The sequence below is a fragment of the Lutra lutra genome, chromosome 12 (genome assembly GCF_902655055.1).
Source record: "Lutra lutra chromosome 12, mLutLut1.2, whole genome shotgun sequence".
In the NCBI taxonomy this organism is placed as follows: Eukaryota; Metazoa; Chordata; class Mammalia; order Carnivora; family Mustelidae; genus Lutra; species Lutra lutra.
In genome coordinates this window covers 41,580,128-41,592,939 of record NC_062289.1, presented here as the reverse complement: position 1 = coordinate 41,592,939, position 12,812 = coordinate 41,580,128, and the positions used below count along the sequence as shown (strand labels likewise).

At 40.7% G+C, this 12,812-nt stretch overlaps 1 protein-coding gene across 4 annotated transcripts in view; it reads right to left on the bottom strand.

Annotated features, from left to right (window-relative positions):
- The window catches only part of DSC2 (desmocollin 2), a 35,739-nt gene extending 26,642 nt beyond the window's left edge, over positions 1-9,097 (bottom strand). The window contains exons 1-2 of one of the 4 annotated variants that reach the window (XM_047698042.1): positions 8,522-9,097; positions 390-474 (exon numbers count right to left, since the gene is read on the bottom strand). In XM_047698042.1, the coding sequence (XP_047553998.1) occupies positions 390-474; positions 8,522-8,590 (154 nt within the window). In that variant the 5' untranslated portion in view covers positions 8,591-9,097. The remainder of the gene's footprint in view (positions 1-389; positions 475-8,521) is intronic. The other 3 variants (XM_047698041.1, XM_047698040.1, XM_047698039.1) reach the window with 3 other exon arrangements.
- Between the last annotated feature and the right edge of the window lie 3,715 nt (positions 9,098-12,812).

The following is a 12,812-nucleotide window of genomic DNA, read 5'->3' as shown; positions in this document are numbered from 1 at the left end:
ATAAGAAGTAATTTGTGGAAATATATATCAGTAAAATGCCAAAATGTTTCATGATTAAAATCCAAAAATAATTACCTTTAAACTCAAGAAATAGATTTAATACTACTCAATTTCATAGAAGTATGTAATAACATATGCCTTCACCCCCATGTAGCAGAAATATTAATAATTATTTATTAGTCAAACTAAACCCTTTTATCTACTTCATATAATCATGTTTTTCAGTAAATGACAATATTCCTTTTATTGGAATGACATTATATGTATTACAAATGATAATATATTAGTTATTAACTATTAATTCCAATACAGCTATTCTTTTAAAAATGACACTAATTTTACAAGATCATACCAAATAAGATTTATTTTACACTTTAGCAGTTTCTTACCTCTACCAACAAATTTCTCAGCATCTAGTTGGGAGGGAACATGTAGTATGACTTTTTTGCAGGCATCACAGGCAAATGTTAAGATCTAAAACATCAAATCAGTAATTATGCATTAAAAAAAGATCTTTTTAATGTAGACATAGTTTATATAAATTAGAAATTGGTATAATTATAAATTAGTTTATACAACTAGCAAAACAAAATCTAACAACATACACTGCAGCAGCAGTCAGAACAAAATTGTCTGATGAGGAAGGATAAAATACAGACCAAAAATCAAGGCTCCCTCCTTCACAAAGCATGTAAACTCCAAGAATTCCTCACCCTCTTAGTTTTTGTTTCCTATTCTGTAAAAAGGAGTTAATAGTAAATTCACTAATGTAATGAGTCTCTGGAAGACTGAATGAGAACCAATGTGAGAGCACTAAAAACTTAGGTACGATGGGGCGCCTGGGTGGCTCAGTGGGTTAAGCCACTGCCTTCGGCTCAGGTCATGATCTCAGGGTCCTGGAATCGAGTCCCGCATCGGGCTCTCTGCTCGGCAGGGAGTCTGCTTCCCTCTCTCTCTCTCTCTCTCTGCCTGCCTCTCTGTCTACTTGTGATCTCTCTCTGTCAAATAAATAAATAAAATCTTTAAAAAAAAAAAACTTAGGTAGGCAGCACAGGTATGTGACTAGGAAAAACAAAAACAAATCTACAAAGTCAGCAAAGAGCTTCAATTAATAGTCAATTGCCTATGAACCATGGTACCAAATCAATAATATATTAAACGGAAACTCAATGCTTTAAAGAGAAGCATCAACTCATTTCATGGAGCGACTTGGAGATTACTTATCATGACCCACACAAACAAGCACATAACTTTGAAATATGAATTTATGTTGAAGGTGCATCTTCTCATAGGTGACCAGTGAGGTCATTTTGCAAAATATTTCACTTAAAATTTTTGAAATGCGTTAGTGATTTATGGTAACCAATTCCAATATAATATATATTTGAACACAGTGAAATTTAATTCTGTTCTGTCTGAAACTATATAATGCACACTTCTGAAAGATTCACAGTTCTATAGTTTTGCAAAGGCTTTTGACCAAAAGCAAGATAGCTGACTAGCATTGACACTGTATTTACGAAGTCTATAAACACAAATTTAAAAAATCAAAAATTTGGATTAAAATTTTATTCCTAATACACATGTTTTATTTCTACTACACATTCCAATATACATTTAATTATCCAATTTAAGTTATATAGGGAGGATCAGGCAAGGCAGTGATTACATGTCATTTGGAAATTAGGTATGGACATGGTGAAGAGACTATTGGATTGGATATTAAAAGATGAGAAGAACATTCACTAGCCATATCATCTTAGAACAGGAGTAAAATGAGATGTGTGATGAGTCCAACTCAGGGTGGTTGAAAGCATGCATCTACTTCTTCATCCAATCAACATTTACTGGTTGCATTCTAGATACAAGGCAGTGTTCAACAGTGAACAAAGCAAAGTCCTTGACCTCATGGGGATTACTTTATAATGAGAGACCAAATAAATAAATAAATAAATGCACAAAGATTATATAAAGCCAGGAGATATATGTTATAAGGAAAATAAAGCAGGGAGAAAGGTGACAAAGGGAAGACCAGAAGCCCGAATGAAATGAGGAAGCAAACCACTTCACTAACTGGGAAGTCTTCCAGGAGGAAGAAAAACCAGAACAAAGACCCTGAAAGAGGATTTTACCTGGTGTATTAGAGGAACAAAAAGGGAGTCATGGTAGGAAAGTACAGTGAGGTGAAGTGATACAAGGTGATATTAAAGGGACAGGCATGGGCATATCACATATGGTCTAAAAGGCCATAATAGGAGTGTAGATTTTATTCTGAGTACAAAGAGAAGCAACCATAGGTTTAAAAGCTGTGGAGCAGCATAATGTGGTGAGCATTTACACAGACTCATTCTGGTGGCCACGTGAGAACAGACTACAGAGAAGCAAGAGCAGAAGCAAGAAGACCAGTTGGGAGGTTCCAACAGAAATGTGAGAGGGGGAGAATGGTGACTTGGACTAAGATGAAAACAGCAGAGAAGTGAAAAATGGCTGGATTAATTCAATACTTTAGAGAACAGCATCCTGGACGTCCATTCATTCATGAATTTAACTAATATTTACTGAATGTGTACTGTGTACCAGACACAGAGCAGTAACAATGATCCTCATGAAACATTCAATTCAAGGATAAGACATAGTCGTAATTTCAATAAAGTAGGATAAATGCTCTGCTGGAGAGGTCTAGTGTAATAGGATAGTGGGGGACTTCGTGGTGTAAGAGCTAGGTGAGATCACTTGAAGAGTGGCTGTACCATAGCCACGTCAAGAGGGGCAGAGCTTCTCTGTTCCAACACAGAAATGGCATATGTGAAGCCCAGAGATGACACAGATCTGAGAACAACATCTTAAAAGCCTGATGCTCACAGCACAAGAGGGACAAAGTTTAAATGGATTCAGGGGTGCCTGGCTGGCTCAGTTGGTAGAGCATGTAACTCTTGAACTCGTGTGAGTTTGAGCCCCACTTTGGGTGTACAGATAGCTTAAAAATAAAAAGGGGGTTGGAGAAGAGTAAATGAAACAAGATGGGATTGGGAGGGAGACAAACCATAAGTGATTCTTAAACTCACAAAACAAACTGAGGGTTGATGGGGGGAGGGGGGTTGGAAGACGGGGGGGGGGGGGGGGGGGGGGGGGGGGGGGGTTATGGACATTGGGGAGGGTATGTGCTATGGTGAGTGCTGTGAAGTGTGTAAACCTGGCGATTCACAGACCTGTACCCCTGGGGATAAAAATATATGTTTATAAAAAATAAAATAAAAAAAATGCAGCCCCCCAAAATAAATAAATAAATAAATAAATAATAAAATAAAATCTTAAAAAAGAAATAAAAGAAAATGGATTCAGAGAGGCAGGTGTGGGGTAAATTCTGAATAGTGTTAACAAAGTATGTGGATTTTTTTTTTTCCTAAAAAGAGTAAGAAACCAAAGATTTGCTTTAAGAGGATAAATGACATAAGCAGCTTCCTGTAGGAGTAAGGGGGGTCTGAACAGTGTGGAGAATGGATCAGGAGAATGATTCTCACTTCCAATAATAGCAGCTAGGTCATTCAGGGTGAAAAAATGCCAAAATGAAAAATGATAGATTTTTGTTGTTGTTGTTAACCCTCCTAAATCATCTAGCAAAGAATTGCTAGGTGGAAATTGGGGATCAAACTCAAACAGGGAGTAGTGATCAGATGCAACTTCTGATCTAAGAAGACTGGATGCTGGTTGTTTGGCCTCAATAAAAGAGAACAAAATCGAAGCACAGGCCTGCCTAAAATCTAAGAGAAGAGCTGCCCACATTAATCTGGGACCCCCAAATGGAAAACCTTTGCTATAGAGGGAGCCTGAGACAAACCAGTCCTTGAATGGATCTGTCACCTTATTTGCTTGGTCTGGGAACCTTGAGCCACTGATTAGTTTAAAGAAGACCTGGCGTGTGTAATCACTACCACAGATGCTGAAAGACATTTGACCAAATTCAATAACAACCCTTAGATTAAAAAAAAAAAAAAGCCCCCCAGGAGTTAATAAGTACTTCTTTAATGTGATTTTTATATTATATTTTGTTATAATCACAACATCTATGGGAAAGCATTAGCAGCAGCCCCACTAAACTAAGTAATAACATAGACTTTCCAAGGTCATCATTTATAGTTTACATTAAAATATATTAGGCAAGAGAGAAATTTTAGATGACATATGGACTGGAAAGGAAGAAGTAAAAAAAGAATCTCTATTTGCATTTGATAGGACTAATTAAAAACTCAAAGAAATCAACTAGTAAATTACTATAAAACAATAAAGAATTTCAGTAAGGGAGCAGGAACAACCATTAGAATACAGAAATCATTAGTCTTTATATATGTAAATACAAGTTAAATAATATAATGAAAGAGAAGGAATCATTTTCAAGAGCAATAAAAAGTTAAAAAGCCAAGGAGTAAAAAACAAGAAACATGTAAAGCCTACTTGAGAAAAATCTGAAAACATTTCTGAAGGACAGGAAGGTAGACTCAGACAAGAAGAAAGATGTATCATTATTTTGGATAGAAAAAGAAAATCAACATACATATATCAATTTCCACTAAGTTAAATTATAAATTTCATGATGTCAATAAAAATCTTAACAGTATCTTTTCTGGAACTACACAAGCTGATTTAAAAGATCATAAGGCAAAATAAAAACCCAAGAATATATGGGAAAATAATGAAAAAGAAAAGCTATGAAAGGATATTAGACCTAGCAGGTATTTAAAAACTCTATGAAGTCTCATAATTAAAACTGCAGTATTATATATGAATAGGCAGAAAGATATTAGATGCCTAAAAACTGAAAAGGATGTAAAACAGTTTCTGTTTGCATTTGTTGTAACTGTATACAGTCCATAAATGTAACTTTGTTACACTCACCAACAATTTATAGGAGTTCCTATTTCACCACATTCTTGCCCATGCTGTGTGTTGTCAAACTTTTGGATGTTTGCCAAATGAGGAACATGTTATTGAAGTTTAACTACATCTTTTCTTATTATGAGTGAGGCTGAAATATTTTTATGGGCCATTTTTATTACTTTACGGGACTTTTTCATATCAATGTTCATGTTGGACTATTTGATTTATAAGAGCTCTTTATATACTCGTAGATAAGCCTTTCTAAAACATGATCCGCAATTTTTTTTACAATTTCAATTACCTCTTTGACTTTACTTATAATATTTTTGTTTGGTTTGGGTTTTTTGCCACGGACAAGTGTGTGTGTGCCTTAATATAATTGATTTATGTTGTTTATAATATTTATAATATATTTATATTAATGGTTATAATTTGACATAATTTGTTTTCTCAATATTAATAAATGGCTTTTGAAATCTAAGCCATGTGAACCATAGATACCCCTTCTTGACTCCAAACTTAAATAGGAATTCTCCATGTTTTCTTTTATTAAGTATATGGTATATGTTACACAAACCTTCCATCTGTTTAGATTTCTCTGTGTTCTGCATGAGTTACTGGTTCAACCTTATCTTTTGCTAAATGACTGCCTAGAACAAGTAGTCCCATACTATATACATATTATAATACAGTATAATATAACATGCTATATAATATAGTATATTATACATAGTATAGTACTATACTATAATACTATAGTATATCAATATAATATAATAACTAGTATATTAGTATACTATGTATAATATATTATATATTACATATATAATACTCTCTATATATCCTCAACGATGTGATGTGCCATCCATTATAAAATAGCCTTCCATCTAGTCATGTACAACCTTTATAGAGGGGTGAAGGAGCTAGTAATATCTACCAAAGTAGAGAGTCATTTATACTTGTATCTGGCAATCCTACTTCTGGTAATCTATTCTATTCATTCATACATCTGCCCATACATGAAATCCCATATATACACAAGTTTATTCACTATGACATTCCCTGTACTAGCAAAAAGTAATAGCAGAGGTGATGGATAGAAGCAAAGATATCCATAAGATATTTCTGAATGGTTTGAAGCGGCGGGGGGTGGGAGGTTGGGGGAGCCAGGTGGTGGGTATTAGAGAGGGCACGGATTGCATGGAGCACTGGGTGTGGTGCAAAAACAAGGAATACTGTTATGCTGGAAATAAAAAAATAAAATAAAATAATTTAAAAAAAAAGATATTTCTGGATGTAGATTTAATGGGACTTAATGATACTCCCTTAATGAGGGGAGCCATGAGGAAGGAAAAGCAAGCAGCTTCCAGACATCCTACCTGAGGAACAAGATGTATGGTAATGTCATTCACTGAATTACAGGATATTGTGAGAAGAAAAGCAACATTGTTTGAGAAGATATAACTGCTGTGTCCCACATCATACTAGGTAGATACAAAGACGTATTGTTCAATGAAGACATCCCAACTAACAAAATAAATTTCATTTAAGGAGGCACCTGTAATGATATTTCGTGGACAGGACCTAGAATAAGGAGTCTGATTCTGAGTAGTCAGGGACAGGAAGATCAAAAGAAAAAAAAAGGGGAGTGAATTTCAATAAAGGCACAAGCTACAAGGTGGAACCGTGCAAGGAATGGTTTCTATATGGTAGCGGAGATCCCGTATGACCTTAGAGAGTGAGCAGCCTCGTTAGGTGTTTAGGTAGAAACCAGAGTTCAAGTGGTTAAGATCCATGTGAGGTAAGGCCCTATTAGGAAGCAGAGAGAACCTGATTTGTGGAACGGTGAAGGATTAATTGGGTGCATGGAGAGGAGAAAATGTAAAGGGTGTTCCCCCAGTGAATAGGAATTATTCACTCTTTAATAATACCTTCTACTCAAATGCTCTTTACACATCCATCACACTTGAGGCTCACAAGCATAAGAACCACCTGAGGCTGGCAGGACTTTGCCCTGGTATGCCCACAGACACCAGAACAACTAGAAGGACTCACACCACGCTTTCCAGCCAAGAATGTAGCAGGATGTGGGGTGTAGCCAGCGCCAGAGCTTTTTTTCTATCCCACTTCTGGCCAATCCAGCTCTGAAGCTAAAACAAGTCACCTTTAGTTTGTTCACTTTATTGTCTTTCTTCCAGAAAGGATGTGAAAGCAAACAGAAAAAGAGTTGTAAGCAGAGGCAAAGCAGTGCTATTTATCGCCCATACTTATCACTGTCCCTGTTTAATTACCCCTTTTCCTTCAAAGAATAATAATAGCCAGTGCTTTTAAAAGCAGCAACTTTATTAGGGATCTAACCAAGGTCATTTCTTTGTCATCAACTACATATGTTGTGACCGTTATTTATGCCATTCTTGGTTTTCTCAACTGTAAAATATTAATTGTTGTGCACCAGGCCCTTTCTATGATACTGATGTGCCTGGGGAATTTAAGTCCATAGAATTCCTAGAGAAAGACACTGGAATGACAGTACTATGATTTCATGACGTAAAAATTTAAGGAATTGCCTGTAACCTAAGAGCAGTTGAGTAGTGAAATTATCAGAATATTTCATTCCCCCACTCCCCCCCCATGCCCGTTCCAGCACTCCCAGAAGGAATCTTCCTGCTGTCTGTTGTCCAGGTTTGTTCCCTTGTCCTTCAGAGATCTTGAGCTCCAACTCAAGGAGAAAGGACACTACCAGGTTGAGAACTTTCTGGCACCTGGTCTATTTAATTTTTCTCTTCCTGGGGGACTCAGGAAGTCCATTTCGGGAAACCTCTGATCCCAAACTCTCCCAGGGTCTGTCCATTGGCATTGTATTCCTGTACCTTCCGCCTTTCCCCGCCCCGCCCCCGGCCATGGGGAACTGTCCCTCCCCAAGTAAGGCCACGCCTTCTCACACTTTGCTACAGTGTTCTTTCTCAGTTTTAGACTGAGAGGGCCTAGGAGAAGAATCCAGATGCCTCTGTGCACAAGAGATTCGGAAGAACATTTCCCTTAAAATTAAGGGGGTGGCAACCGCACACGTTGACAAACAATGGGAACCATACAAAGGATCACCTAGGGCCCGCCCATCTACCGTTTCCTGGCGCGAGTGTCGAGACCACTCCTCTCCGCACACTCACACACAGACGGAGAGCAACCCCCTGAAAGGCGCGTAGTCCTCTCCCTTTGACCCAAGAGCGAGAACTTTCCGCCCCGTCCGCGCAGGGCTCCCTTCGCGGTGGCCGGAACCCGGCACCGAGACAGAAGTGGATCGCACCTTCCCCGGGAATGGCAGAGGCTCGGAGGAGCCGCGCTCCCCAGAGGCCACGGTTTTGGCTGGGCGTTCGCAGCTGGCGTCCGCGTCTCTGTCTGCCTGCGCTGATTACATCTACCGATGACACCCTTCTCCTCCCTTTCCGGAGCGCGGCGCCCAGGTCGCGAACCTCTTCCTGGCAACCTTCCCCCATTCTTCCAACTCCATTCGTTCAACCGGCCGGCGACCCATTACCCTCCGCTTTGCCCGCCCCCCACCAAGCCACCCCTGCCCCCAGAGTTTCCTCTGGCTCCCCCATCGGGTGGAGCCCCCCTCCCGGGAGCCGGCAGCCAGGCGGCCACTCACCGAGAGGGTCAGCAGCAGTTGCCAGCACAGGGCTCCGCTCCGGGAGCGTGCGGGGCGGGCGGACGCCATGGGAGCACTCGGGGACAGGTCACCGGAGAAGCGCCCAGAGGTCGGGGTGGGAAGGCTCCGCGGGGCCAAAGGCCGCGGCCCGAGTGCAGGCTCTGGGCCGGCCGCGCAGGACGAGTGCGAGGCACAGAAGGTGTCGCGCGGGGAGAGGCGCTTTTCCTCTGGCTTTCTCTGGAGCGCTGGCCTCGCACCCAAGGGGCTTTTCCTCTGGCCGAGGGTGGGGCTCCAGGCGCGTCTGAAAGCCACCGATCGGCCCCTCCTTGCTATTTTCTCAAGTCTTCATTTCTTTTAGAGCGCAACAGGTGGGAACTCCCTCTTGTCGCCACCCTTTTACCTGCGCTAGGTGTTTCTCAGCAGCGGACGCCACCTATATGCCCCATCTCGCCCCCCCCCCCCCCGCCACCTCCACCCCGGTGTCCGCCTGGAAGATTAGCAGCTGGCCCTGCCCAGCAGAAGCCCTGACTGTACAAAGACTCACTCCCGGGCGCGGCGGGGCGCGGGAAGCGGGCGCGGGCCTGGGCGCGCTTTCGCGCCCCGGCTCCGCCCCGCGCGCTGCCCTCTCCGCGGTCAGAGACAGCTAGAGCTGGACGGGTCGCCAAGGCTGTCCCAGCTGCGTGAGGCCTACATGCTGGAAAGGAATTCCAGGAACTCCTTGCTGGAGTAAATTTACCGCAGATCTCCAAGTGCAGTTCGGACAGGGTTTTCATCTGTGGCACCCTTTCTTGGAGGGGGCGGGGTCTTGTTTTTGTTTTTAGAAATGCCATGGCCAATACAGCAATGATGCAAGAAAATTACCATAAATTAAAGACATTAATTATCTAATTAGTTAAGGGGTTCCAGGCTACAAAAAAAAAAAAAAAAGTCAAGGGTAAGTTACAATAGAAAACGAATCTAGGGGTGCCTGGGTGGCTCAGTGGGTTAAGCCGCTGCCTTCGGCTCAGGTCATGATCCCAGGTCCTGGGTTCAAGCCCCACATCGGGCTTTCTGCTCAGCGGGGAGCCTGCTTCCTCCTCTCTCTCTGCCTGCCTCTCTGCCTACTTGTGATTTCTCTCTGTCAAATAAATAAATAAAATCTTTAAAAAAAAAAAAAAAAACGAATCTATTCAAATCCTTGACGTTAATTAAATGTGCGCTACCGCCCTTCTCCCAGACCCTCCATTGTCCCAAAGTAAAGCCCTCCACTGACCTTCGTACACCTGTCTCCTAAATTGAAGTCCTGGACATTTACTAGAGATTTCTCTCTTCCTTTCCTACCACCAAAGAAAAAGAAAAAGAATGGGACACAGTTTCTGTTTGGTTTGCAATGTACTTGAACTAGATGAATTACCTCCGGCCTTAACCTGGAAGATTAAAATATGAAAGCAGTTTGCTTGACCTCTCCAGAGAACAATGACAGGGCGTTCTGACTCATCCTCCAGCACCTCTTTTCCACCGCTTGCTTAAACCAGGGAAGTCTGACCACAAAGGAGAAATTTGTTTGTTCCATTTCGTTTGGTTTGCCTCCTCTGGGATGTTTGGAAAAACCTGTTTCAAAAGCCAACCATGTCACTCACACCATTTCAGTTCTTAAAAACATGTACCATACTATACCATTATACGCAGAGCCAAAATTATTATAATATTGACCATTTAAACTCAAAGGTCAAACACTACATGGCTTGCATTCTACATATTAGTCCCATGCTCTATTTTATTAATGACCCATAATGAGCTGTTCTGTTATTTCCATAGTCAGAAAATTTATCATTGAACATTTGGTCATAAAATAAACCTGGGTCATCGGCATCAGACTATAGCTGACATGCTTCTGTTTCCACGTTTTTTAACCCTCATGTTTTTCCAGCAATGATTTCATAAACACACCTCATCCTGTACTAATGACATCGTGATCTCTAGCATGAAGCTCTCCAGAGGACAGAGAAACAAACTAGTTTCAGGTTCTAGGAATGTACTCAGGCTATCATCATAGTCCTTGACAATAGGACATTTCCAAACTCTTACCTACCCTTCAACCCTTATTGCCTTAAGGGTAGTTTACGTTTTTCCTCATTCCAGAAATGGGTGGAAGAGCAATCTGAAAAGAATTCATCTTAGATATTATTTTCATCTTTCACACTAAGTATCTAATTGAGGCTATTAAAATGGTGATTGGGGGTATTGTGACTTTTTTTCTTTTAAAAAAGAAATGAAATATAAGGGACTTCCTCTAAACAAGTGGCCTAATTTATTTAATATATTTAGATTAGACTAAATGGTCACTGAAATGGATTCCTCTATTATACATTTTTGAAATATCAGGTATAAATTTGAAAAGACAATGAAATGGGTGTAGAAGAATTTTTTTTATAACAATGTGTTTTGGTGTGGGGCGTGGCGCCTGGGTGGCTGAGTGGGTTAAGGCCTCTGCTTTTGGCTCAGGTCTTGGTTTCAGGGTCCTGGAATCAAGCCTCAAATTGGGCTCTCCGGTTGGCGGGGAGACTGCTTCCCTCTCTCTCTGCCTCTCTGCCTACTTGTGATCTCTGTCTGTCAAATAAATAAATAATCTTTAAAAAAATACTTTATATATATATAAAAAAAAAAAAAGAATGTCTTTTGGGGGATGCCTGGGTAGCTCAGTTGGTTAAGCCTCTGCCTTTGGCTCATGATCTCAGGGTCCTGGGATGGAGTCCCGCACCAGGCTCCCTGCTCAGAGGGAAGTGTGCTTCTCCCTCTGCCCTACCCCTCACTTAAAGGAAGTCCCACTTAAGTAACGTAATTAAAGTAACACTGGAGGCTGTCTATGGTAACTTCTACTTCTAAAATTAAACTACTCCGACTTCGTGGGGCTGATTTTTGGAAAAGGTTAGCTGGAAATGGATGCTTATTTCCACATAGAAAATCAAAATCAGAGTTGTCCTTAAAGAGATGAACAAACAGCCACCCCAGGTCCAGGAGGGCATAACTATGTCGACTAGTTTCAGTTTTCGAAGCAAGCATGTTAATGGTGACCAAAAAATCCCAGTTACTCACTGAAGTGTACATAGAGACAGCTTTTCCCGAACTGTATGATTTCTGCCAGCCCTCCCTCCACTGGAGCCTGGGAAGGAGGGTCAATGTGCACAGGTGACCCTCAGGGCAAAATCTTGGAATGGGGCAAGGACACAGAATGGAACCCAAAGGCAAAGGAAACACTTAGGATGTCCTAAGTGCTCCCTAAGTGCTAATTAGTTTGGTATCCCTCCTGTGCTACCATATCCCTACAACCCAGCCCCACCACACCCTCCCACCCTACCCAATCTCATCTCTACCACAGCTTCCTAGTTCTTGTTCTTCCGGTACCCACCTCAGACCCTGGTCTAGGGCTGAACCCCAGGGCTAAGTCTCTCAACCCCCTTCACTTCAACATAAACCCCAGACCTGGTCTGACCCAAATGGATCAAGTACGCAACTCTACTGTGAGATGCCACAGTCTGTGCTAGTGGTGCCCTTTCTAAAAATTTAGACCTTTTTTCCTTAAAAAGAATCCTTTTATGTAATGGGAGAAAAATTTTTTAAATGTTATTGTCCGATAAATAAAATTTTTAGTTTTTTAATGCTGTCCGTATTTCTTTGGTGTTCTCTTTTCAAAATCGGGCTCAATAAAGCATAGTGTAATAATCAAACTCAATTTCCATGAAGTTTCAAAGCATATTTTTGAACTGAATAAGGGATAGAGTGTGAAATAAATTGCAAATTAATTGTTATTACAGTACTTTTGACTTAAGCCCTTAATAGAATAAGCCAATGAAAGAATTTTGAGGCAATTGCGTTGAACATGACCCGAGACCATCTATGACACCTGTTCCACCTTTAATAGATGCCACTGATATATGGATATCATGAGTGCTATGAACAAATATACAGAAATGTAAAACAACAAAATGTTCATTTGTTTACTTCACTAATTAACTCATTTGACAAGTATTTACTTAGAACCTACTATGTCTCAGGCATTGTTCTTGGCATTGGGAATGCTGTGGTGAACAAGACAGGGAAGCATGTAGGGAAAAATAAAATAACTGGGTAGGACAAGAAGGACACTCCACTGAGATATACACATCCTGCTGACTCCTTTGTAAAAGAAAAGAGATTCCTCAAGTTAAGTACAAAATGATGTATAAACAGTATTCTGTAAGGATGAAAAAATCACTGATATAAACATCCTGTGTTAAATCTCTTCATGGATTCTGAAATGTTGCCCACTTCT